Source organism: Pogoniulus pusillus, chromosome 38 (assembly GCF_015220805.1).
Source record: "Pogoniulus pusillus isolate bPogPus1 chromosome 38, bPogPus1.pri, whole genome shotgun sequence".
In the NCBI taxonomy this organism is placed as follows: Eukaryota; Metazoa; Chordata; class Aves; order Piciformes; family Lybiidae; genus Pogoniulus; species Pogoniulus pusillus.
Window position 1 is genome coordinate 5,793,450 of NC_087301.1, and position 26,521 is coordinate 5,819,970.

The 26,521-nt window shown below is 54.4% G+C and overlaps 1 protein-coding gene and 1 long non-coding RNA gene across 9 annotated transcripts in view; both read left to right on the top strand.

The window, feature by feature from the left end:
* The window catches only part of NCAM1 (neural cell adhesion molecule 1), a 119,386-nt gene extending 96,223 nt beyond the window's left edge, over window positions 1-23,163 (top strand). For 3 of the 8 annotated variants that reach the window (XM_064173220.1, XM_064173223.1, XM_064173224.1), the window contains 5 exons: window positions 854-978; window positions 2,479-2,659; window positions 15,709-15,916; window positions 16,933-17,049; window positions 22,948-23,163. In XM_064173220.1, coding sequence (XP_064029290.1) covers window positions 854-978; window positions 2,479-2,659; window positions 15,709-15,916; window positions 16,933-17,049; window positions 22,948-23,068 — 752 coding nt within the window. In that variant the 3' untranslated portion in view covers window positions 23,069-23,163. Of the gene's footprint in view, window positions 1-853; window positions 979-2,478; window positions 2,660-6,660; window positions 6,778-15,708; window positions 15,917-16,932; window positions 17,050-18,972; window positions 19,762-22,947 lie in introns of those variants that run through there. The other 5 variants (XM_064173221.1, XM_064173225.1, XM_064173222.1 and 2 more) reach the window with 2 other exon arrangements.
* LOC135191169 (uncharacterized) lies at window positions 9,461-11,400 on the top strand. Its single transcript, XR_010308739.1, has 2 exons — window positions 9,461-10,420; window positions 11,035-11,400. It is a non-coding gene; the product is annotated as an uncharacterized LOC135191169 (long non-coding RNA).
* Window positions 23,164-26,521: the final 3,358 nt, after the last annotated feature.

Consider the following 26,521-nt stretch of genomic DNA (forward strand, 5'->3'; position numbering starts at 1 on the left):
CCTCCTCCTGCCCCCAAGGGGCGCTGCGCTGGCTCCTCTTGGCCGCCAGGGGGCGCTGCGCTGGCTCCTCTGAGGCGCTGCGCTGCCTCCTCGTGGCCGCCAGGGGGCGCTGCGCTGGTTCCTCTGCCTCCCTGGGGATGCTGCGCTGACTCCTCTTGGCCCCCCGGGGGCGCTGCGCTGGCTCCTCTTGGCCCCCCGGGAGCGCTGCGCTGACTCCTCTTGGCCCCCCGGGGGCGCTGCGCTGGCTCCTCTTGGCCCCCCGGGAGCGCTGCGCTGGCTCCTCTTGGCCGCCAGGGGGCGCTGCGCTGGCTCCTCTTGGCCCCCCGGGAGCGCTGCGCTGGCTCCTCTTGGCCGCCAGGGGGCGCTGCGCTGGCTCCTCTTGGCCCCCCGGGAGCGCTGCGCTGGCTCCTCTTGGCCCCCCCGGGGGCGCTGCGCTGGCTCCTCTTGGCCGCCAGGGGGCGCTGCGCTGGCTCCTCTGCCCCAGTAACGCCACAGCCTCGACGTTCAGGTGCCAGCCCCGGTCCCGGCATCCCTTTTCCACGACCCCCCTGCTTGCCAGGAGCCCCAGCCTGGCCCCTTCACACCAAACCCAGCAGGGGACTCCTGGTGGCTCTGGCACACTCCTGGGGAAGGGAACCTGCGACTCGCGTGGGTGCAGCCGAACGACCCCAGGCAAGAGCTGCTTGGGTGGTGCAGTGGCAGTGGCTGAGAGCGAGGCTGATCCCCTGGCAGCTGAGTGCAAGGAAGGATTTGGCTGGGGTTTGGGGTTTGATGACTGCTTTTATCCCTGCTGAATTTCCCTCCCCCCCCCCAGCCCCAGCCACAACTCAGCATCCATCCACCCTCGTTTCAGGGGAACCCAGTGCCCCCAAGCTGGAAGGTCAGATGGGAGAAGATGGCAACTCCATCAAAGTGAATGTCATCAAGCAGGACGATGGTGGCTCCCCAATTCGGCACTACCTGATCAAGTACAAGGCTGTAAGTATGGCTGGCACTCAGACCTCCTTCCTTTGGAGTCTCTTCACTGCCCTGTAAGCAGGCCAAGAGGTGTGGGGGAAGGGTTCAGAGCCTGCACAGAGGCTGCATGCTGACCCTGCCTCTCCTTTGGCCCTGGAAGGTTCCCTCTCTGTGCTGTCCCCTGTGAGCCTGTGGGGAGTGCCTGCAGTCAGTGTCACAGCATCACAGTATCACAGCATCACAGTGTCACCAAGGTTGGAAGAGACCTCACAGAGCATCAAGTCCAACCCTTTAGCACAGAGCTCAAGGCCAGACCATGGCACCAAGTGCCACGTCCAGTCCTGCCTTGAACAGCTCCAGGGACGGCGACTCCACCACCTCCCCGGGCAGCCCATTCCAGTGTCCAATGACTCTCTCAGGGAAGAACTTTCTCCTCACCTCCAGCCTAAATCTCCCCTGGCACAGCCTGAGGCTGTGTCCTCTTGTTCTGGTGCTGGCCACCTGAGAGAAGAGAGCAACCTCCTCCTGGCCACAGCCACCCCTCAGGTAGTTGTAGACAGCAATAAGATCAGTGTCACTGCATGCAGTCAGTGTCACTGCATGCAGTCAGTGTCACTGCAGTGCCCAGCACCGTGCCAGGAGGTGCCACAACACCCCCAGAGGGCTCTGCGTGGTGGAGAGCCGCACAGGTCGCAGCTTCTCCCCTCTGAAGTGGAAGTGGCTTTGGTGATGTGTCCCAGGCTGAGAGGAGGAACTGAGGCATCTTCTGCAGGTGTGGCAGCACTGCAGAGATCAGCAAAGTGGCTGCTTGGCCTCTCTGCTTGGAATCACAGAATGGCTCGGGTGGGAAGGGACCTCAGAGCTCATCTACTCCCCCCATGGGCAGGGACACCTGCCTCCAGCCCGGGTTGCTCAAGGCTTCATCCAGCCTGGCACTGGACACCCCCAGGCAGGAGGCAGCCACAGCCTGGGCAGCCTATTCCAGAGTCTCACCACCCTCCTCCTGAAGAGCTTCTTCCTCAGCTCCAGTCTCATCCTGCTCTGCCTCAGCTTCAAACCATTCCCCCTTGGCCTGTCTCTGGACACCCTCAGGACAAGTCCCTCTGCAGCCTTCCTGCAGGATCCCTTCAGACACTGGCAGGCAGCTCTAAGGTCTTCCCAGAGGCTCCTCCAGGCTGCACACCTCCAACTCCCTCAGCCTGTCCTCAGAGCAGAGCTGCTCCAGCCCTTGGTGGCCTCCTCTGGCCTCACTCCAGCAGCTCTTTGTCCTTCTCACGCTGGGCACAGCAGCACCAGAGTCAGGATTGGAGGGGATGTCTCAGCAGAGCAGAGCCAAGGGGCAGAACCCCCTCTCTTGCCCTGCTGCCTGACGTTGTGCACCCCTTCTTTAGCTGAGCAGCCTGTGCTGGTGCAGAGGCCTCCACACTTTGCCCTCCCTTAGTTAGCCACAGAGGTGTCCTCTGAGCCCCTGCCTAACGCTCTGTGTTTTGCATCCCTGCCTGTTCCCTTCCTGCTCTGCAGAAGCACTCCTCAGAATGGAAACCAGAGATCAGACTTCCATCTGGCAGTGACCACGTCATGCTCAAGTCCCTGGACTGGAATGCAGAGTATGAGGTGTATGTGATAGCTGAAAACCAGCAAGGGAAGTCCAAGCCAGCTCACTATGCCTTCCGAACCTCTGCCCAGCCTACTGTCATCCCAGGTACAGCACTCACAAGCTTTTTACCATCTGGTTTCTGCTGCTGATTAATGCCACAGTGCTGCATCCTTTAATGTGCCTGAGTAACCCTGACAACTTGCTTGCTTCAAGCCATGATCACAGTTTGGTTCCCCATCCAAAGCTTAGTTCTGGCTGTGTGTACATACCTGCGCTGCAGGCTCCTGTGACAGTATGTACAGCATCAGCACTGCCCCTCCTGGGAATGCTGCTGGGCAGATCCTTGTCTGACTGCTCACAGGGAGTGTTGCCTTGGCTAGCAGGGTTAAGAGCATTGCCAGAGAGGGGGAAAGGAAATGCTTGCTGGGACCAGAAAGTAGCAGTCCCGTCTGAAAGCAGCAAAGGAGAGCACTCAGGTTGCAGGGGTGATGCTTTTCAGTGTGTGGATCTCCCAAGTCTTGCTTGCTGCTCCTAAGCAATGACCTGGAGATCCCTTTAAAACAGCCCTGCTTGAGTGCTTGGCAAGGGCATTAGGAAGAACCAACCCACATTAGAATGCTGCTGGAAGGTCTTGTTTCAGACAGGCTGTGCTCATTAGTATGCATAGAGGGTGAGGGAGGCTTGGTAAGAAGCAAGCAGAGTCTGTTAGCTGCTGGGAATGGAGCAGTGTGCTGGGAGGTGCTGAAAGGACAGTTGATATTCCATAGAATCAGAGCCTGGGTTGGCTTGGAAGGGACCTTTAAAGGTCATCTAATCCAGCCCCAGCCCCCACAGTGAGCAGGGATATCTTTAACTAGGTGAGTTCCTTTCTACATAGGTCATAGAAGTGCCCATGTGAAAAAAAAAAACCCAAACACAAGAACCCTGAAGGGTGAGGTTGCTGTGCCCCACCTCTGAGGGAGTGGTGGTTGGTTGAAGGACAAACTTGGAAGCTGAAGAGTCAGTCAGGATCAGTCACAGATTCACAGGTTGCAGTGGGTTGGGAGGGACCCTCCAAGGGCATCCTGCAGGCAGCAGGGACAGCTCCAGCTGGAGCAGGCTGCACAGGGACACAGCAAGGCTGAGCTTAGCTGGCTGCAGGGATGGGGCCTCAAGCACAGCCCTGGGCAGCCTGTGCCAGTGTCTCAGCAGCCTCCCTGTGCACAGCTTCCTCCTGCTGTCCAACCTAACTCTGCCCTGGTCCAGTCTCAAACCATTGCCTCCCATCCTGTCACCCCAAGCCCTTCTGCACAGTCCCTCCCCGGCCTGCCTGTGGGTTCACTTCAGTGACTGAACTGCTGAAGGCAGTGGTTTGATTTCATTCTGTTTTCCAGCCTGCTCCCTCAGCCTCACATTTTAATGCAGAACTGGAGAGTTCTCTTCAGCCTCACCCTTGCTCTGAGAATCCAGTCTGGGGTCAGCCCCCACTGCTCCCAGCCCCTTCTCGTCTGAAGCAAAGAGCTGAGCCCCAGTGCAGTTTGCATGCTGGTTAAGGCAGGTGATGTTGTCCAGCACACAAATGAGCTGCCTGGGGCTTGGAAAGGGTCTGTGGTAGTAAGGCTGAGGACAGGGAGGAGGAAGGAAATGGGGTAGAAGAGACTGGGCTGTGTTTGACCAAGGCTGCAGTTTTGGGTGGAGGGACCCTCAGTAACTCACTAAGCAACTCACTCTCTGATTCTCCTTTCCAACAGCTCTAATACTTGCTGCCCTCACATATTTGAAGGACAACTGTGGCTCCTGGCAGGGACTAGCAAAGGTAGCCTGGCAGAGGGTGCCCTAGGTCAGTTCTGAGCTGAGCACTCAAATGTGGCAGGCTGGCAGGAGCAGAGAATGGTTGCTGAGCACTGTGGTGTCTGCCCAGGGACAGCTGCAAGCACTGATCAATCCTTTTGTTCCTCCAGAGCCCTTTGGGGGCAGTCACTGCTGCTTCCCTCTGCTGATGTTTTCTCTTATAGGCTTTGATTCCCCCCAGAATGGGACAGCAAAGCTACCTGGGGCAGTTGGGATGCCTTGCAGCAGGTGCATAAGCAAACGTTGAGAGCTCTGCTGCCTGTGAGGTGCTTGGTGCTCGTGCTGCAGTCTGAAGCCATGTGAGGAGCAGGGAGCATAGATGCCACTGAACCCTTCAGATCCAACAAAGCAGGGCAGGGACCCTCTAAAGAGCCCAGTTTGTTGTCACTGCTGTGATTCCTTTGGCCTCTCTGAAGTTATTTCTTGCTGTGGCTTGGTGTGAAGCATAGGAGGGCTGAGGGTTGGAGGCTGCCACTCAAGGGTTGCACTTGCAAATGTCAGAAGCACTTTGCAAAGCAGTGTCCCCCCAAAACGGGGCAGCAAAGCTACCTGGGGCAGTTGGGATGCCTTGCAGCAGGTGCATAAGCAAACGTTGAGAGCTCTGCTGCCTGTGAGGTGCTTGGTGCTCGTGCTGCAGTCTGAGGCCATGTGAGGAGCAGGGAGCATAGATGCCACTGAACCCTTCAGATCCAACAAAGCAGGGCAGGGACCCTCTAAAGAGCCCAGTTTGTTATCCCAGCTGTGATTCCTTTGGCCTCTCTGGAGTTATTTCTTGCTGTGGCTTGGTGTGAAGCATAGTAGGGCTCAGGGTTGGAGGCTGAGGGTTGGAGGCTGCCACTCAAGGGTTGCACTTGCAAATGTCAGAAGCACTTTGCAGAGCAGTGGTTGGAAGTGCAGCTGTGCTGCAGGCCTGCCCAGCAGGTGCATGCAGTTGGTTCTCAGCTTGTGCTGTGGGTCAGGGGCAAGCAGAGCACTGCACTTGCTGCTGACTGCTGGATTTGGCAGCAGTCTGGGGGCTTCTTCTCGTGTTGTAAAGGTTTTTAGTTTCTCTGAGGCCTTCCAGGGAGTTTCCTGACCTTTTGCTTGCCTCAACTGATCTCCAAAGTACCGGTGGGGAAAAGATTGCCAGAGGGCAAGCTAGATTGCCCCTGGCATGCAGTCTGCAAGCTTCTGTTGGCATGAGGGCAACTCTGGCAACCTGCAGTGGGGCAGAAGCTGCTCTCTGGGCTTCTGTCCTCGAGCACCTCCTGTGGTGCACCTCCAAAGTTCAAAGGAGCTGTGCAGGAGAGGTGAGAGTCAGGCCCTGTGCCATGGCATCTCTCTGCTGGGCAGTAGCAGCCAGAGGCTCTCTGCAGCTGTGAGATGCGTTTCAGCTGTGGAGCTCTCTGCTCCCACCCTCTGCAACGTTGCTGGAAGGCTTAAGGCCACCATTCCCTGCCTTAGAGGAGTTGGCAAACCAGCTGGAAGGCTGAGTGGAAGAGTCAGCTCTGGGTTCTTGAGCCCTTCTTTGCTTCCCCAGTGGTGTAGCCCCCCCCTGGATTGCAGACCCTGCCCAGGCAGACAGGAGGTCTGCACAACAGCTGCTGCGTTTCGTTTCCTTTAGTTGCTGTGGTTGTTCTGTGTCCAAGGCAGTGTTGTCCTTTCAAATACCAGCTAACCACCTCCCTGTCTCCCTCCCCGAGCCCTCTGTTCCATCCCTTTTAATCCCATTTGCTTGCACCCCTCCCCCCCAGCCCCCCTGACTTGGACCCTGCTCTGCAGCTTTGGACATTGCTGAGCTTCTGCCCTCTCCCTTTTTCATCGGTGTGAACATGCTCAGTGCTCCTCTTTAACCCTTTAGCCATTTTCAGTTACAAAAGTAGATAAAACCTTTTGATTCTTTATGATTTCTATATTTATGACCTAATTTTTTTATCTATTTTTTTCTCTTTTCTCTCTTTTGTTTTGTTTTGTTTTGTTTTCTTTCTTCCCCTTCCCTCCCTTCCTCCTTCTTTCTTTCTCTCCCCTCCCTTCCTCCTTCTTTCTTCCTCTCCCCTCCCTTCCTCCTTCTTTCTTCCCTTCCCTTTTCCCTTCTTCCCCTGACCCCCCTCTCCTGTGTCTGTCTTCATCCATGCCACCTTGGATCTCACTGGGGAACATCCACGCTTGCCACATGCACCAAATTTGGTTGGGTTTGGTTTGGTTTCTTTCAAACAACCACAATTTCCCCCCCCCCCCCCCTCCCCACACCCCCTTCCTCTCCATCCCTCCTGGGAACCATTGTCTGGCACCTGCAGCGACCTTGGGAAGTCCATCAACGTCGTCCTCCTCCTTTGTTTCATTGCTTCTCTCTGCAGTGACTCTGCTTTTGCTCTGTTAGACACTTAACCAATAAAGTGAAGCAAACAAAAAAACCACACACACACACAAGAAAAAGGAACAAAAAACAAAACCACCACCACAAGGCAATAATTTGCTTGGGGAGAAAGGAAAAAAAAGGCTTGGGATAAAAATGGCTTGGAGGAAGAAAATGATTGAGGGAAAGAAAAGGCTTGGGGAAGAAAAAAGCTTGGGGGAAGAAAAGGATTGGGGGAAGAAAAAAATAGGGGGAAAAAAAAAGGCTTGGGGAAGAAAAAGGATTGGGGGAAAGAAAAGGCTTGGGGGAAGAAAAGGATTGGGGGAAGAAAAGGCTTGGGGGAAAAAAGGCTTGGGGAAGAAAAGGCTTGAGGGAAGAAAAAGGCTTGGGGAAGAAAAAGGCTTGGGGGGAAAGTGATTGGGGGAAGAAAAAGGCTTGAGGGAAGAAAAGGCTTGGGGAAAGAAAAGGCTTGGGGGAAGAAAAAGGCTTTGGGGAAGAAAAGGATTGGGGGAAGAAAAGAATTGGGGGGAAGAAAAGGCTTGGGGAAGGAAAAGGCTTGGGGGAAGAAAAGGCTTGGGGGTAGAAAAGAATTGGGGGGAAGAAAAGGCTTGGGGGAAGAAAAAGGCTTTGGGGAAGAAAAAGGCTTGGGGGAAGAAAAAGGCTTTGGGAAAGAAAAGGCTTGGGGGGAAAAAAGGCTTGGGGGAAGAAAGGCTTGGGGGAAAAAAGGATTGGGGAGAAAAAAAAAGGCTTGGGAAAAGAAAAAGGCTTGGGGGAGGAAAAGGCTTGGGGGAAAAAAAAGACCTGGAAAAAAAAAGGCTTGGGGGGGGGAAAGACCTGGAATAAAAAAAAGGCTTGGAGGAAAAAAAAAGGCCTGGGAAAAAAAGGCGGGGGGGGGGAAAGACCTGGGAAAAAAAAAGGCTTGGAGGAAAAAAAGGCCTGGGAATAAAAAAGGGTTGGGGGGAAAAAAAGATCTGGAAAAAAAAAGGCTTGGGGGAAAAAAAAGGCTTGGGGGGAAAAAAGGCTTGGGGGGAAAAAAAAGGCTTGGGGGGAAAAAAGGCTTGGGGGAAAAAAAAGGCTTGGGGGGAAAAAAAGGCTTGGGGGGAAAAAAAGGCTTGGGGGAAAAAAAGGCTTGGGGGAAAAAAAGGCCTGGAAAAAGAAAAGCTTGGGGGAAAAAAAGGCCTGGAAAAAGAAAAGCTTGGGGGGGAAAAAAGGCCTGGGGAAAAAAAAGCTTGGGGGAAAAAAAGGCTTAGGGGAAAAATAAAAGCTTGGGGAAAAAAAAAGGCTTGGGGGAAAAAAAGGCTTGGGGGAAAAAAAGGCTTGGGGGAAAAAAAGGCCTGGGAAAAAAAAAAGCTTGGGGGAAAAAAAGGCCTGGAAAAAGAAAAGCTTGGGGGAAAAAAAGGCTTGGGGAAAAAAAAAAGACCTGGAAAAATAAAGGCTTGGGGGGAAAAAAAGGCTTGGTAAAAGAAAACAGACCCCAAGGTGTGAAAGCAGCTTCAGAGGATGATAAAAATACAGACTAAAAAGCAAAGGGAAGGGTGAGAGGAAGTAAAGAAATCAACCCACAACAAAAACCCACCCAAAGAGGAAAAGTTCAACCCCCCAGAGGACACTGGAACAATAAAACCTGATTAAGTTGAAGCAGTGCTGTGTAACAAGGAGACACAAAAAGAGGAGGTTTAAGCCAAGTTGGGGGTTTATTTCCCCCCCCTCTTTATCTCTTTTTGGTTGTTGTTGCTTGTAATGAGTTTGCCTTTTTCTATCCTTCCCCCTCCATCCCCCTGGATATGAAGAAAGATTTGGTGGGGTTTGCTTGTTTGGGTTTCATCCAAGGAAGGTGCAGCACTGACTGCAAGGCTTTCTGCTTGGGGTTTTTATCCAGCACTTAACCCAAAAGCTTTCTAAAGCCTCAGCCACAAATCCAAACCCTCAGAGGCTTCTAAAAAGAAAGAAAGAAAGAAGATGGCTCAGAGATGTTCCTGCTCTGCTTGTCCCAAAGATCTCTGTGGGCTTTTGGCTGGGGATTCAAATTGGTGGCCAGGAGAAGCTTTTCCTGTGCTGTGGTGGTCTGGACATGAGCATCTCATGGGAGTTACACTGAAGAGTTGATTTCTGGGTTTGATTCTTTCTTTCATAGACTCAAGCAGGTTGGAAGAGAGCTCCAAGATCATCCAGTCCAACCTAGCACCCAGCCCTATCCAGTCAACCAGACCATGGCACTGAGTGCCTCATCCAGGCTTTGCTTGAATGCCTCCAGGGATGGTGACTCCACCACCTCCCTGGGCAGCCCATTCCAATGCCAATCACTCTCTCTGACAACAACTTCCTCCCAACAGCCAGCCTGAACCTGCCCTGGCACAGCTTGAGGCTGTGTCCCTTTGTTCTATTGCTGGTTACCTGGGAGAAGAGGCCACCCCCACCTGGCTACAATGTCCCTTCAGGTAGTTGTAGACAGTAATAAGATCACCCCTGAGCCTCCTCTGCTGCAGGCTGCACCCCCCCAGCTCCCTCAGCCTCTCCTCACAGGGCTGTGCTCCAGGCCCCTCCCCAGCCTTGCTGCCCTTCTCTCAACACCTTCCAGCACCTCAACATCTCTCTGCAATTCAGGAGCCCAGAACTGGACACAGCACTGCAGGGGTGGCCTGAGCAGTGCTGAGCACAGGGGCAAAAGAACCTCCCTTGTCCTGCTGCCCACACTGCTCCTGAGCCAGCCCAGGATGCCATTGGCTCTGCTGCCCACCTGGGCACTGCTGCCTCCTCTGCAGCTACTATCTATCAGTACCCCCAGCTCCCTCTCTGCCTGGCTGCTCTCAGCCACTCTGGCCCCAGCCTGTAGTGCTGCTTGGGGTTGCTGTGGCCAAAGTGCAGAACCCTGCCCTTGGCCTTGTTCAATCTCATCCCACATTTCCTTTGAATGTGGTTGAATCTTTGGCACCTCCTGAGCCCCTCAGGTGCTGGGGCATAGCACAGCCCCTGAGAGCACAGAGCTCCACTGGGTGCTGGTCTAACACCTGCTGGGTTTGCCCTCCTCTGTCCTCAGCTGCATAGAGAAGGTTCCTTTTTCTTGCCATTTTAACAGCAAATAATAGCTTGGATCAAGTCCCTGCCCAGCTAAATGACTCTGCTGAGCCTTCATCCTAGAGGTGGGGAACTCTCTGTCTGACTCTCCCAGGCAGCATTCATCCAGGGTGGAAAATGGGGCAGTAGGATGCAGGTTTTTAGTAGCAAGTGCTCTGGGTTGCACTGCACTGAAGGATTTTCAGCTCTTTCCTCCTCCTCCTCCTCCTCCTCTCTTCTTCTCATGTTCAAAAGACCAAACAGCAAAGCAAAAACCCAACCCAGCAGCAACAACAAAACAAACCAACCTTGAAACCTCAACCTGTGCCCTTCAGGAGTTGGTTTGGTGATGGAGAACCCATTTAGCTCTGCTCCTCGGGAATGGGGATGTCTGCATCCATGTCTTTGTGATGGGAATCCACTTGGCTCTGCTCCTTGGGAATGGGGATGTCTGCATCCATGTTTTTGTGGTCAGAATCCATTTAGCTCTGCTCTTTGGGAATGAGGATGTCTCTCTCTCCAAGTTTTTGTGATGGGAATCCAGTTAGCTCTGCTCTTTGGGAATGAGGATGTCTCTCTCTCCATGTTTTTATGATGGGAATCCACTTGGCTCTGCCCTTTGGGAATGAGGATGTCTCTCCCTCCATGTTTTTATGATGGGAATCCACTTGGCTCTGCTCCTTGGGAATGGGGATGTCTGCATCCATGGTTTTGTGGTCAGAATCCATTTAGCTCTGCTCTTTGGGAATGAGGATGTCTCTCTCTCCATGTTTGTGTGATGGGAAGCCACTTGGCTCTGCTCTTTGGGAATGAGGATGTCTCTCCCTCCATGTTTGTGTGATGAGAATCCACTTGGCTCTGCCCTTTGGGAATGAGGATGTCTCTCTCTCCATGTTTTTATGATGGGAATCCACTTGGCTCTGCTTCTTGGGAATGGGGATGTCTGCATCCATGCCTTTGTGATGGGAATCCACTTGGCTCTGCTCCTTGGGAATGAGGATGTCTCTCCCTCCATGTTTATGTGATGGGAATCCACTTGGCTCTGCACTTTGGGAATGAGGATGTCTCTCCCTCCATGTTTGAGTGATGGGAATCCACTTGGCTCTGCTCCTTGGGAATGGGGATGTCTGCATCCATGTTTTTGTGATCAGAATCCATTTAGCTCTGCACTTTGGGAATGAGGATGTCTCTCCCTCCATGTTTGAGTGATGGGAATCCACTTGGCTCTGCTCTTTGGGAATGAGGATGTCTCTCCCTCCAGGAATTGCCTTTTGTGATGGAGAAATCCATTTAGCTCTGATCCCTGCAGCTCTCTCTTTCAACAGTGAGCCTGAGGGTGCCAAGGATGAAGCTGCTGCTGTAGCTGTTGAACTGTCTGCCCAGACTCTCTCTGCAGCACTCTCAGCTCTTTGGGATGGGATTAATCTTTCTAACCAGGTTCTAACAGGGCTGAGCAAACCTCTCCCTGCCATCAGCCTTGTCTAACCATAACGTTTTATGCTTTGCACATAAAAGTTCTCTGCTGTCTCTGTTCAGATCCTGTTCATGATGATTTCTGAGTTGATGGGGTTTTTTCTCTGTCTAAATTATAAAGGCAAAGCCTTGTGCAGCTGTTGCACACCCACAAGCATCTGCAGTCCTTGTTTTAAACCCCCTCCCCTCGCCCCCAGTGGGTTTAGGCAATTGATTGGAGTTGGCACCTTTTGTGTTACTGAAGCACAGCAGCAGGAATCCTGGCACTGAGAAGTTGTCTGACCAAGTGCTGGAGCTGAATTGAGGTTCAGCTGCAGGTTCAGAGAGTGATTTGGGGTGGAAGGGACCTTCAAGATCATCCAGTGCCAACCCCCACCTCCTGCCATGGGCAGGGACACCTCCCACCAGCCCCAGGTTGCTCAGGGGCTCATCCAGCCTGGCCTTGAACACCTCCAGGGAGGTTGTGGAGCACAAAAGCACAGAATGTGATCAAAGATCACATTCTGTGCTTTTGTGCTCCACAACCTCCCTGGGCAACCTGTGCCAGTGTCTCCTCACCCTCCCTGGGCAACCTGTGCCAGTGTCTCCTCACCCTCCCTCTCTGTGCTCCACAACCTCCCTGCCCAACCTGTGCCAGTGTCTCCTCACCCTCCCTCTCTCTGCTCCACATCCTCCCTGGCCAACCTGTGCCAGTGTCTCCTCACCCTCCCTCTCTGTGCTCCACAACCTCCCTGCCCAACCTGTGCCAGTGTCTCCTCACCCTCCCTCTAAGGCATGTTCAAGGAGAGGGCCAGAGGCAAAGCCTTGGCAAGTTAAATGAGAGGTGGTTTACATGGCTGAAGTTACTGGAAGTGACTCCCACCCTGCAGTCAGCATGGAAGGGAGTCCCAGGGAGGACCTCACCCCTGAGTTGTCTGTTTTCTGAGCACCTTTCCCCCCCTTGCTCATCCCCATGCCAAGGGCAGGTGGTATCATTCCATTTCCAGCTCCTTATCTCCCTGTGCTAGAGGTGAAATGGTCCCAGGCTGGCCCAGGAATCCCATGGGAGTGCCTGAACCTTTTTGATCTCCAGTGGCACAGCAAACTGAGTCCTGCAGAGAGAAGAAATGAGTTCCTTCCATCCTAGTCACCTGAAAGAGGCTCACTCAGGCCCCATTCCCTGTGTGAACTCTAAGGTGCTTGAAAACAGCCTGCTGAGGACCCAGAAGCTCTGGCTCAGAACCCTGGAGGCTGTGGTTGGCCCAGCAGCTTTGCAGCTGCTGTAGGATCCCAGACAAGGTGTAGGCAGTGCATGAAGCTGTTGATGTGGTTTGTGGCCCAGGTAACTCTCTTGACATGAAGGGACTCACGGCTGGGAGTGATGTAAAAGTCTTGTGAGAGCTTAGTGGGGAGAGGAAGCAAAGAGGAGGACTCTTGGTTGAGTGGAATTTTCCAGAGGGTGTCCTCTGGCACACAGCAAAGCTCCCATCAGTCCCAGGATAAAATCTGTTGTCTCTGGTGGCTGAGGTGAGGAATATTTTGGAGCTGTTCTCCTGTGATGCTTTTCTTAGTGCACCTTTGCTAGCCTGCCAAGCAGCTCATGCCCAGGGAGGTGGTGTGAGTAAGGAGAAAGGTTTGACCCCTCTTTAGCTCTCTCTCTTCAGGAGCTCATCTGAACGGGGACATGGTAACTGTGGAAGAATCCTGAGTGCATTAAAAGAGGCAACTCCCCCTCCCTCCCTGCCTGCAAGGGGCAGGGATTCACTCATGTCATCATGCAGGTGCTGGCAGGGGCCTGGGTAGGGGCACAGATGTTCTGCTGAGCATTTAATGGGCTTGGGATGTGATTCAAGTGCCTCAGAGTGGCGTTTAGGTACAGCCAAATGCAGGAAGAAACCTTCCTGTTGGGGTTTGCCTCCCTTAGTGCCTGTCAGGGTCACAAAATGACACAACCCTGCCCTGTCTCGTGCTGAGGATGCTCTCTCTCTCCTGTTCTGAAGCAATCCAATCTGTGGCAGAGGGTAGAGCTCTCTGTGAGCCCTGGAAATGATCATTCCACCTGTCAAGAGTCACCATCAGCTGGGCTGAGGGGAAGGGGGTGCTCTGCTGGGCTTCTCTGCAAAGGCTGGGTGTGTCTGGGGGCTGGGACACCCAGCAGCAACAGAAAGGCATTAGGAACAAAGAGGTTTGCATCTCAACTGAGAGAGAAGACCCCAAAGCAGTCTTGTGGCCAGTGGCAGCCACACTGCTCGTGCCCAGCTGCCTCAGCAAGCAGCTGGCAGAGAGCAAGCAGCAGCAAGCAGGCAGAGAGAGGCTTCTGAGTGCAGAGAATCTGGCAGCTGAGACCTGCAACCAGGTTTTGAGTAGTTTGGTACCCAAACAGGAGCTAAACTGTGTGAAGCAGCAGTTGCATGCCCTGCCTGCAGCTCAGGAGCTAAACTGTGTGAAGCAGCAGTTGCATGCCCTGCCTGCAGCTCAGCAGCGTGGGGAGGATCATTCTGAGTACTTTGGTACCCAAACAGGAGCTAAACTGTGTGCAGCAGCAGTTGCATGCCCTGCCTGCAGCTCAGCAGTGTGGGGAGGAGCATTCTGAGTACTTTGGTACCCAAACAGGAGCTAAACTGTGTGAAGCAGCAGTTGCATGCCCTGCCTGCAGCTCAGGAGCTAAACTGTGTGAAGCAGCAGTTGCAAGCCCTGCCTGCAGCTCAGCAGCATGGGGAGGAGCATTCTGAGTACTTTGGTACCCAAACAGGAGCTAAACTGTGTGAAGCAGCAGTTGCAAGCCCTGCCTGCAGCTCAGCAGCATGGGGAGGAGCATTCTGAGTAGTTAGGTACCCAAACAGGAGCTAAACTGTGTGAAGCAGCAGTTGCATGCCCTGCCTGCAGCTCAGCAGTGTGAGGAGGAGCATTCTGAGTCGTTTGGTACCTAAACAGGAGCTAAACTGTGTGCAGCAGCAGTTGCATGCCCTGCCTGCAGCTCAGCAGTGTGAGGAGGAGCATTCTGAGTACTTTGGTACCCAAACAGGAGCTAAACTGTGTGCAGCAGCAGTTGCATGCCCTGCCTGCAGCTCAGCAGCATGGGGAGGAGCATTCTGAGTCGTTTGGTACCCAAACAGAAGCTAAACTGTGTGAAGCAGCAGTTGCATGCCCTGCCTGCAGCTCAGCAGCATGGGGAGGAGCATTCTGAATTAGAAGGGGACCCAAAAGCAGTCTGTGTTCAGGGAGTGACAGGCTGGGAAGCTGCAGCTGGCAACAGTCAGGGCTGTGCCTGTTGGTTTAGTGATGCTGAAAGGTTTTGGCAGGGTTCTCTGATCAGTTAATCAGAGCTCAGCGTTTGGCAGGCAGGCAGGAAGCTAAAGGCACTCCCTCTGAAGCTAGCAGCCAGGCAACCTTGTGCCTTTGCTGGGTCTTCACCTCTCACCTGCTGCCCTTCTGTGTGCTGGAAAGGCCAAGGTGTTCTTCTCTGTTCTCTAGCTGGGAGTGGTGGTGGACAGTTGGTGTGGTGGGATGGGCTGCTGCTGCCACCAGGGCAATGCCAGCAGAGTGGCAGCCTGCCCATCTTTGCCATCTGCTGCCTCAGAAGGCCACTTGGGTTGCTGTCTGGGTAAGGCAAAACACTCCCAGAGCATTCCATGATGAGCTCAGCTGTGCCTGGACAAGACATGGAAAGCCTTGACAGTGGTGGCTGGACCTTAGCTGAGCAGCAGGAGGGGCTTTGGTTCCTCCTTCCTTTTTCACCACACAAGGGGCTGAGCAGTGCTGAGGCCCCACAGCTACCACCTGCTAGGACAAGGCATGGCTCAGAGCCTAGGCTGGCAGTGCCACTCTGTGCCCTGGACACAGCCTTCATCTTGAGAGAATGGGGTCGGGGGGGAAACAGGAGCCCCTTGGAGCTCCAGCTGGGTTTGTGCCACAGCAGAAAAGGCTTCAGTAGGCTGCTTAGCAGGCATGGGAAGAGCCCCATGAGGTGCCAGTGACTCTGGCTTCTCAGGTAGGTTGTCCTGCATGTCTTCAGGGTGATGCCCTGGTTACAGGGGTGCTAGGGAGAGAGGGGACTGTGGCTTGCCCATGCTGCAGCCCAGGCATGGCCAGATGCTTGGACTCAGGCTCACAGGATGTCAAGGGCTGGAAGGGGCCCAAAGAGCTCATCCAGAGCAGGACCATCCAATCTAGCTCAGGGCACACAGGAACACATCCAGACAAGCCTTGAAAGGCTCCAGAGAAGGAGACTCCACAGCCTCTCTGGGGAGCCTGTTCCAGTGCTTCCAGTCAAGAATTCCCCCCTTGTGTTAAGCTGGACCTTCCTGTGCTGCAGCTTCCATCCATTGCTGCTTGTCCTATCCCAAGGAACCATGGATATAAGCTGCAGCTCAAGGACCTTAAAAGGTCATCTCCAACCAAACCAGTTGTGTGACTCCAGCTGCCGTGAGCCTCACCTCACCCCTTAACCACTCTGCCTTTTCTTCTCTCTTGGTCTCTGAAGCCAGCACCAGCCCAACCTCAGGCCTGGGGACTGCTGCCATCATTGGCATCCTCATTGTCATCTTCGTGCTGCTGCTGGTGGCCGTGGATGTCACCTGCTACTTCGTCAACAAGTGCGGGCTGCTGATGTGCATCGCCGTCAACCTCTGCGGCAAGGCTGGCCCCGGGGCCAAGGGCAAGGACATGGAGGAGGGCAAAGCTGCCTTCTCGTGAGTACTGCCCCTGCTGCCACTGCTCCCCTGTGCCCCAGCAGCTCCAGGGAGGAGACTGCTTCAGGCTCGTGGAATGGGTTGGGCTGAAAGGGAACCGTAGACATCGTCCGGTGCCAACCGCCGCGGCTGTGGGCAGGGACACTTCTCACCAGCCCCAGGTTGCTCAGGGCTTCATCCAGCCTGGTCCTGAATGTCTCCAGGGAGGTCGTGGAGCACAGAAGCACAGAATGTGATCTTTGATCACATTCTGTGCTTCTGTGCTCCACGACCTTCCTGGGCAACCTGTGCCAGTGTCTCCTCACCCTCCCTCTCTGTGCTCCACAACCTCCCTGCCCAACCTGTGCCAGTGTCTCCTCACCCTCCCTCTCTCTGCTCCACAACCTCCCTGGGCAACCTGTGCCAGTGTCTCCCCACTCTCACTCTAAAGAATTTCTTGGTCATCTGCCCTCTTTAACCTTCAATCCATTCCCTCTCATCCTGTCACTCCCAGCCCGTCCACAGTCCCTTCCCAGCTCTCCAGGAGCCCCTTCAGGTACTGGAAGGCTGCTCTAAGCTCTCCCTGGAGCCTTCTCTTCTCCATGCTGAACAGCTCCAACTCTCCCAGTCTGGCCCCACAGCAGAGCTACTCCAGCCCTCTGATCATCCTCATGGCCTCCTCTGGACCTGCTCTAGCAGCTCCATATCCCTTTTATGCTGGGAAAGCAGCAGAGTTTAGAGACTTCTGAGTTCCTATCTCTGCCAGGAGGGTGCTGAAGAGCTCTGGGGCCACACTGCTTCTGCTTTGTGTTCCCAGGAAGGGATTTCTGCAGCCATTTCCCTGTTGTTGCCCTTCTCCTGTAAGCAGCCACCCAATAGCTGCCCCTACCCTGCTGTCCTGGGGTGGAGGGGAAGTGACAAAAAGACCTGTCAGGGCCAGCCTGTTCCTGCCCCTCCCCCCATGGCTCTTTGCAGCAGCTCTTTGCAGGAGGAGCTCCCCAGTGTGAAGCATGCTCCATGCAATTCCTCTGTTACAGGAAAGATGAGTCCAAGGAGCCCATCGTGGAGGTGAGGACCGAAGAGGAGCGGACCCCCAACCACGACGGGGGCAAGCACATGGAGCCCAACGAGACCACCCCGCTGACAGAGCCAGAGTATGTGGGCATTAGCCAGCCTCGGGCCAGGGCAGGGCACTGGCCTCAGTTGCATTCATCCATCCCTGAGCTCTCACGCTCATAACCTTAGGGCAGGAAGAGAGAAATGAAGTTAAAAGCTCAGCAGTTCCCTTTGCGACGTCCCAGGGAGGATTTGCCTCTTGCTCAGCCTTCAGTGAGTCCTTCCTGCAGCCCTGGAGGGGGGGAAGGGCAGGAGAGCAGTGCTTCGTGGCAGAGCTGTCACTGCCACTCCTGTCCCAGCCACCTTCACTGCAAAGGAGACAGAGCAAAAGCAGTGCCCAGCTACCACCGCCCCCTGCTTCAGCTCTGCCCTGGCAGTGCTGGGTTTGGGTTAGTGAACGCAGTCCTCTGCTGGCAGCAGCAGAGCAGCTCTGCTCTGGGTGCTGGGGCAGACCTGGCAGGTCTGACCGAGCAGTGGGAAGGTTGCAGCTGCCCAGGAGCTTTGGTCAGGGCAGAGAACTTGTCTGGGGCCCAGGGCTGGGAATCCCTGTTAGCTGGGCCAGGCTAGGCTGAAGTATTGTCCTCTGTCTTCCTTGGAGTCTTTCCTAGACCTTGCTTTTAGTCACCTCTGAGGACTTCTGCGTGGCTGCTGAAGCAGGAGGCTTCGCTCTGGGCAGCTGTGAGATGCTTGTTAGTGTTTGACCTCTGGCATGGCTGGCACAAGTTGGTGGCAGCCTTAAACGTGCAGGCAAGCAGGGCCAGCATGAGAGACTGGATCCAGGTGTTCTCTGTTGGGACCCTGTGGTGGACTGGATCCAGGTGTTCTCTCTTGGGATCCTGTCATGGACTGGATCCAGGTGTTCTCTGTTGGGACCCTGTGGTGGACTGGATCCAGGTGTTCCTGTTGGGACCCTGTGGTGGACTGGATCCAGGTGTTCTCTGTTGGGACCCTGTGGTGGACTGGATCCAGGTGTTCTCTCTTGGGACCCTGTGGTGGACTGGGTCCAGATGTTCTCTCTTGGGACCCTGTCATGGACTGGATCCAGGTGTTCTCTGTTGGGACCCTGTCATGGACTGGATCCAGGTGTTCTCTGTTGGGACCTTGTGGTGGACTGGATCCAGGTGTTCTCTGTTGGGACCCTGTCATGGACTGGATCCAGGTGTTCTCTCTTGGGACCCTGTCATGGACTGGATCCAGGTGTTTTCTGTTGGGACCCTGTCATGGACTGGATCCAGGTGTTCTCTCTTGGGACCCTGTCGTGGACTGGATCCAGGTGTTCTCTCTTGGGACCCTGTCATGGACTGGATCCAGGTGTTCTCTGTTGGGACCCTGTCATGGACTGGATCCAGATGTTCTCTCTTGGGACCCTGTCATGGACTGGATCCAGGTGTTTTCTGTTGGGACCCTGTCATGGACTGGATCCAGGTGTTTTCTGTTGGGACCCTGTCATGGACTGGATCCAGGTGTTCTCTCTTGGGACCCTGTTGTGGACTGGATCCAGGTGTTCTCTCTTGGGACCCTGTGATGTGGTGACAGGTGGCACAGGGCTGCGAGCTCAGGGGCTTGGTGGAAAGCTTACTTGTGAGGTTAGGTGGAAGGGGCTGGGAGGGAAGTGAGGCTGAAAGAGAAGTGTCTGCAGCTGTCAGGATTGCCTTTGGCTGAGACTTGGGCCCAGACCTCTGAAGAAGTCGTTCCTGAAGGCTGCCTCCTCTTTGCCTTTATTCCTCTTCCCAGTCATTCTCCAGCCATCCCCTGCTGCCCTTCTCACGCTCGACCTCTGAAGGCTTTCAGCTGCTCTGAGTGCCTCTGCCTGCTGTGTGCTGTCAGCCCCTGCCATGCTGCTGCTGCTGCTGCATGCCCCCCGCTCACCTTCTCACTCCTGCACTCCTCTCCCCTTCTCCCTGCTGTCACTTACAGGCTTCATTGTCTCTCTTTCTCTTCTGCTCCTGTCCTCTCCACAGGCACCCTGCTGACACTGCAGCCACTGTTGAGGACATGCTGCCTTCTGTAACTACAGGCACCACTAACTCTGACACTGTCACTGAGACCTTTGCCACTGCACAGAACAGCCCCACCAGTGAGACCACCACACTGACCTCCAGCATTGCCCCGCCGCCCGCGGCCATGCCCGACTCAAACGCCACGGCCGCTGGCCAGGCGACTCCAGCCAAAGGGGCAGCCACCTCGGCCTCCTCACCACCACCCTCCTCCTCCACCCCCAAAGTGGCTCCCCTTGTTGACCTCAGCGACACTCCCAGCTCTGCTCCAGCCACTAACAGTTTGTCTTCAAGCGTCCTGTCCGCCCAAGGCGCAGTGCTCAGCCCCAGCGCTGTCGCTACCGTGGCCGAGACCTCCAAAGCAGCAGCTGGGAACAAGGCAGCTGCCCCCAGCCCTGCGAACCTCCCTGGCTCTCCTCCAGCCCCATCAGAGCCCAAGCAGGAGGCCTCAAGCAGCAAGAGCCCCGAGAAGGAAGCTGTGCAGGCAGGGGCAGCGAAGAGCCCGACGGAGGCGCCCAAGAACCCGAGCAGCGCCAAGAGCGAAGCTGCTTCGGGCAGCGCCACCAACCCCTCGCAGAAGGAGGACTTTAAAATGGACGAGGGGACCTTCAAGACCCCAGACATTGACCTTGCAAAGGATGTTTTTGCAGCCCTTGGCTCTCCTGCTCCCGCCAGTGCGGCAAGTGGGCAAGCTGCCGAGCTCGCTGCGCCCGCTGCAGACAGCTCTGTGCCTGCTGCGCCAGCCAAGACCGAGTACGGCTGCCTTTGATCTCTGCTGCTTGTGTGCTGTGCCTGTGCCTGTCCTGTGCTCGTGTGGGTGTCCTCTGAGCTAACCACGGCGCTCCTCAGCAAACTAACTCCCCCCTGAGCCGGCCCAACGGGCAGGGCTTGGCTGGAGAGGGCCAGGAGGGAAGCGGGGATAGGCTGGGCTGGGGCAGCAGGGCGAAGGCACAGAGAGAGGCTGTGGGAGCTGCTGTTGGGTAGGCTTCCTGCAGCTTCAGCCTGGGTTGCTCTTGGAGGAAAAGGGCAGGAAGGGCCAGCTTGGTGCTCAGGAGCAGTGCCCAGTTTGGTGCTCAGGGCAGGGTCCTGCTTGGTGCTCAGGGCAGGGTCTTGCTTGGTGCTCAGGGCAGTGCCCATCTTGGTGCTCAGGGCAGGGTCCTGCTTGGTGCTCAGGGCAGGGTCCTGCTTGGTGCTCAGGGCAGGGTCTTGCTTGGTGCTCAGGGCAGTGCCCATCTTGGTGCTCAGGGCAGTGCCCATCTTGGTGCTCAGGGCAGGGTCCTGCTTGGTACTCAGGAGCAGTGCCCAGCTTGGTGCTCAGGGCAGTGCCCAGCTTGGTGCTCAGGGCAGTGCCCAGCTTGGTGCTCAGGAGCAGTGCCCAGCTTGGTGCTCAGGAGCAGTGCCCAGCTTGGTGCTCAGGGCAGGGTCCCGCTTGGTGCTCAGGACAGTGCCCAGCTTGGTGCTCAGGACAGTGCCCAGCTTGGTGCTCAGGACAGTGCCCAGCTTGGTGCTCAGGGCAGGGTTGCTGCTCAGGGCAGTGCCCAGCTTGGTGCTCAGAGCAGTGCCCTCTTTGGTGCTGAGGGCAGGGCCCTGCATGGTGCTCAGGGCAGGTCTGGCTTCAGGCACTGAGCTGCTGTAGGTCAGTGAGCACAACCACCCTGATTCAAGTTCCTAACAGATCAGTGGAGCCCTTCAGCACTCGCCCCAGTGTGAGGTGGGGCAGAAGGCAGTCCAAGCACAGCAGCTCTGGATTTGCCCCTGGAGTGGCTGGAGGCAGCGTGGCCCTGGCTGAGAGGGACAGCAGTCACAGCTGGGTTGCTTTGCAGGATGCTGTCCTGGTGGCTGGGAGCTGAGCCTCCATCCCTGTACTGCCTTTCTTCTTCACCCAGCTGGTTAAGGAGCATCAGCATGCCCCAGGGAGGACACCAGCAGGGCACTGGGTGGAACCAGGCAGCTTTGATGGGTGCAGCTGAGCTGCTCCCAAGCAGAGCAACCCAAGCTGCACCTAAAGCTGCTGCCCTGGAGTGCTGAGAGAGACAGAGAGTTGTGATCTGGTTCAGAGCTGAAAGCAGGCAGCAAATGGTTTGCCCACAGTGAGGGCTGACTGCAGCTTGCTCTGTGTCATGTAAAGGGCTTCTTGGCGTGGTGGGAGGCAGAGCTGGGTTCTTTCTGCTGGGCTGCTCTCCTTGGCACAGCTGGCACTGTAACTATATGCTCAGGGTCCTGCCAGGGTGATTTAAGCTTGCAGTCATCCCAGGCTGACTTGGTGGCTGAAGGGCTGGAGCAGGCACTTCAGAGAGGCCACCAGGTGTGCCTTGTGTGGCACTTGTTGTGGCTGGGAAGAGAGCATTGGGCAAAGGCCTCAGTGCTGATGAACCTGAGCCTCACTCTGTGAAGATGTTGACCTCTCTTTCCCCTGCTGTTTGACAAACAAACTTCTCTGTTTCCCTTCCTACAACAAGTGGCAAAATCTGGACCTTGGTACTGTGATCCTGGGCAAGCTTTAGCTGGGGGGGGTGGACTGGGTGAGCTCCATGCTGAGGTCCTGTACTGGTCAGAAGCTAAAGGAAATGCTTCATGGATTAGGTTGGGTTGGAAGGGACCTCAAAGCTCATCCAGCTCCAACCCCCCTGCCATGAGCAGAGACACCTCCCACCAGCCCCAGGTTGCTCAAGGCCTCATCCAGTCTGGCCTTGAACACTTCCCTGGGCAACCTGTGCCAGTGTCTTCTCACCCTCCCTCTCTGTGCTCCATAACCTCCCTGGCCAACCTGTGCCAGTGTCTTCTCACCCTCCCTCTCTGTGCTCCTCACTCTCCCTGGGCAACCTGTGCCAGTGTCTTCTCACCCTCCCTCTCTGTGCTCCACAACCTCCCTGGCCAACCTGTGCCAGTGTCTTCTCACCCTCCCTCTCTGTGCTCCTCACCCTCCCTGGGCAACCTGTGCCAGTGTCTCCTCACCCTCCCTCTCTGTGCTCCACAACTTCCCTGGGCAACCTGTGCCAGTGTCTCCTCACCCTCACTGTCAAGAATTTCTTCCCACTCTCCAGTCTCATTCTGCCCTCCTCGAGCTTCAATCCATTCCCTCTCATCCTATCACTCCAAGCCTTTGTCAAAAATCCCTCCCCTGCACTCCTGTAGCCCCCTTCAGGTACTGGGAAGCTACTCTGAGTAGCTCAATGCAGCTTGGAGCTGAATGCAGCTTGGAGCTGAGTGTAGCCTGGAGTTGAATGTAGCCTGGAGCTCAGTTCAGCTTGGAGCTCAGTGCAGCCTGGAGCTGAGTGTAGCCTGGAGCTCAATGCAGCTTGGAGCTGAGTGCAGCCTGGAGCTGAGTGCAGCCTAGACCCGAGTGCAGCTTGGAACTGAGTTCAGCCTAGAGCTCCATGCAACTTGGAGCTGAGTGCAGCCTGGAGCTGAGTGCAGCCTAGAGCTCAATGCAACTTGGAGCTGAGTGCAGCCTGGAGCTGAGTGCAGCCTAGAGCTCAATGCAACTTGGAGCTGAGTGCAGCCTGGAACTGAGTTCAGCCTAGAGCTCAATGCAACTTGGAGCTGAGTGCAGCCTAGAGCTCAATGCAACTTGGAGCTGAGTGCAGCCTGGAACTGAGTTCAGCCTAGAGCTCAATGCAACTTGGAGCTGAGTGCAGCCTAGAGCTCAATGCAGCCTGGAGCTGAGTGCAGCTTGGAGCTGAGTACAGCCTGGAGCTCAGTGCAGCCTGCAGCTGAGTGCAGCTTACAGCTCACTGCAGTTTGGAGCTGAGTGCAGCTTAGAGCTCACTGCAGTTTGGAGCTGAGTGCAGCCTGGAGCTCACTGCAGCTTGGAGCTGAATGCAGCCTGGAGCTCACTGCAGCTTGGAGCTCACTTCCTATCTGACAAATTCAGAGCCAAACACCATTTCCACCCCTCTAAACTGTGCCTTTTTCTCTTTCTGGCTGCTTCTCCTTCAGGAACCCCCCAGTAGAAGACAAATTGGAAGTGCAAGCAACGGAACCTAAGACAGCTCCAGCAGAAGTCAAGACGGTCCCCAACGAAGCCACACAGACAAAGGAGAACGAGAGCAAAGCATGATCCAGCCAGGGCTGAGCAGCCAGCGACAGGAGAACTTCACCCAAGCATTGAAACCCACAAGCCACACAACACATCTCATCCCCCTCTAGTGTCTGTTGCCTTTTTCTTTGTTTTAAACAAAAGAAGAGAAAAAAAACCCACAAAAAAAAAAAAAAACATAAATGAGGGGAGGGGGAGGGAAAAAAATCTCTTTTTTTTTTTGCTTCTCTTTTCCTTTTGGTTTATTTTTTTTTTCCTCCTTCTGTTTTTGTTTTTTTGTCTCCTTTGCTTGGTCGGTTTTGAAGGTTTCTTCAGAGGTTTCTGTTTGTTGTGCACTTGAGTTGAAAGAACAAAAAGGAAAAAAAAGGCCAAAAAAAAAAGTGAATAAGCTTAAAAAAAAAAAAAAAAAAGGCAAAACGAAACAAAAGCAAAAAAAAAAAGAACAACCCCCAAAAATAAAGCCTAGGGTTAAAGCCAGAATCAAATCAGGGCTTAGCTGACCCTGGGTTGTGTTGAAAGAAGCAGAACTGGGTTTGCAGAGAGGTTGGGGGAAGCTCCAAACCTCTAGAGAAAGTGGTTGGGGAGCTCCAAACGTGCAAAGAAAGTGGTTGGGAAGCTCCAAATGTGCAAAGTGGTTGTGGAGCTCCAAACGTGCAAGGAAAGTGGTTGGGGAGCTCCACATGTGCAAAGGAAGTGGTTGGGGAGCTCCAAATGTGCAAAGAAAGTGGTTGGGGAGCTCCAAACATGCAAAGTGGTTGGGGAGCTCCAAATGTGCAAAGAAAGTGGTTGGGGAGCTCCAAATGTGCAAAGAAAGTGGTTGGGGAGCTCCAAATGTGCAAAGAAAGTGGTTGGGGAGCTCCAAACATGCAAAGTGGTTGGGGAGCTCCAATTGTGCAAAGGCAGTGGTTGAGGAGCTCCAAACTTGCAGAGAAAGTGGTTGGGGAGCTCCAAACTTGCAGAGAAAGTGGTTGGGGAGCTCCAAACTTGCAGAGAAAGTGGTTGGGGAGCTCCAAACTTGCAGAGAAAGTGGTTGGGGAGCTCCAATCGTGCAAAGAAAGTGGTTGGGGAGCTCCAAATGTGCAAAGGCAGTGGTTGGGGAGCTCCAAATTTGCAGAGGAAGTGGTTGGGGAGCTCAAATCGTGCAAAGAAAGTGGTTGGGGAGCTCCAAACTTGCAGAGGAAGTGGTTGGGGAGCTCCAAGCGTGCAAGGAAAGTGGTTGGGGAGCTCCAAATGTGCAAAGGCAGTGGTTGGGGAGCTCCAAATGTGCAAAGGCAGTGGTTGGGGAGCTCCAAATGTGCAAAGGCAGTGGTTGGGGAGCTCCAAATGTGCAAAGTGGTTGGGGAGCTCCAAATGTGCAAAGAAAGTGGTTGGGGAGCTCCAAACGTGCAAAGGAAGTGGTTGGGGGACTCCAAAACTTGCAAAGTGGTTGGGGAGCTCCAAACTTGCAGAGGAAGTGGTTGGGGAACTCCAAATGTGCAAAGTTAGTGGTTGGGGAGCTCCAAACCTGCAAAGAGAGAGAGGTTGGGAAGCTCTAAACCTGCAAACAGAGGTTGGGAAGCTTCAAAACTGCAAAGAGAGAGGTTGGGAAGCTCCAAACCTGTAAATAGAGGTTGGGAAGCTCTAAACCTGCAAGGAGAGGTTGGAGAGCTCCAGACCTGCAAGCAGATTAGTTGGGGAGCTCCACATCTGCAAGCAGAGCAGTTGGGAAGCTCCACACCTGCAAGCAGAGCAGTTGGGGCAGCTCCACACCTGCAAGCAGAGCAGTTGGGGCAGCTCCACACCTGCAAGCAGAGCAGTTGGGGCAGCTCCACACCTGCAAGCAGAGCAGTTGGGGCAGCTTCACACCTGCAAGCAGAGCAGTTGGGCAGCTCCACACCTGCAAGCAGAGCAGTTGGGAAGCTCCACACCTGCAAGCAGAGCAGTTGGGGCAGCTCCACACCTGCAAGCAGAGCAGTTGGGGCAGCTCCACATCTGCAAGCAGAGCAGTTGGGCAGCTCCACACCTGCAAGCAGAGCAGTTGGGGCAGCTCCACACCTGCAAGCAGAGCAGTTGGGGCAGCTCCACACCTGCAAGCAGAGCAGTTGGGCAGCTCCACACCTGCAAGCAGAGCAGTTGGGCAGCTCCACACCTGCAAGCAGAGCAGTTGGGGCAGCTCCACTCCTGCAAGCAGAGCAGTTGGGGCAGCTCCACACCTGCAAGCAGAGCAGTTGGGGAAGCTCCAAATTTAGTTCCTAGATGAAAAAATAAAAGGAAAAAAATAATATTAATAATGTAAAAAGACAAAAAAAAAGAGAGAGCAGAAGCAGCCCCCCCCTGGTTTGCCCCTTTTAGCCTAGCAAAGGCAGGCAGGCAGCCTCCTGCCTCCTCTGAGCACCTCCCCTCCCCGTTTTGCCCTTGTTAGCCTAGCAAAGGCAGGCAGCCTCCTCCTCCTCCTCCTCCTGCTGCTGCTGCTGCTGCTGCTGGGGCACAGCTGGGTCCTTGCTGAACAAAGTCCACAATTTATTTTTATACTTTTCAGTCGAGTTGGAAATATGTAAAAGCCTCAGAAATAAGTTAATGATTATTATTATTAATTATTGTTATTCTTTTCTCCCTCTTCCCCCTTCCCTACCCACCCCACCCCTCCTTCTTCACCTCACGTTTTCTCTTCTCCACTTGGAGCATTTCTTTGCTCTTTTATTCCTCTTTTTGTTTGGTTGGTTTTGGGTTTGGTTTAAGCCTTTTGATCCCAGGAAGGATGCCAAAATTGCAGCTTGTTGGGGGGGTTCTATTTCGATTTGCAGTATTCAGCCTCTCCATTCCTTTCACTCTTTTCTGTTCATTATTATTGTTGTTGTTATTATTATTATTATTATTACTGGGGTGGGTTTTTTTGGGCCAATTTTGGGTTCTTTTCCAAGTGTTTACAGATGGTTTTGTTCACTTTTTGTTGCTTTTTCCAAGGTGTAAATTAGCTGCTTCGTTGTTTTTTGTTTTGGGGGGGGTGGGGATGATTTCTTTCTTTCCTTGCTTTAATTCCTCTAGCTCCTAGGTTAGCAGGATGCTGGCTTTGGCAAAGGGAGACATTTGAAACCATGGATGTTTACAGTAGTGGTTCCCCCTTTCTGATGATGATGATGATGATTTCTTACTGGAATAAGAAGAAAAAGTAATGCTGGGAGTTGGGGTTTTATTTTTTGGGGGAGGGGGGGTGAGGGGTTGGGTAAGGGTATTCAAACCACTCAAGGTCTTTCTCAGCCAGCAAAGCCACCTAAAAACAAGCTCAGCTTGGAAGGGAGCTGCTGGTCAAAGGCCTTTTGTACTTTTCAGGTTACTCAGAGTTGAAGTCCCTTGCTGGACCTGGGCCTGACTGCATAAGAGAAATAATCACCTCTGCTTTTTTAGGACATTCTCCCCTTCATGGAACCTTCCCAGAGCTTTGAGGAGCAGAAGGGAGATGGTACAGTTAGGGCTGGTCTGATCTCAGATGTTTGA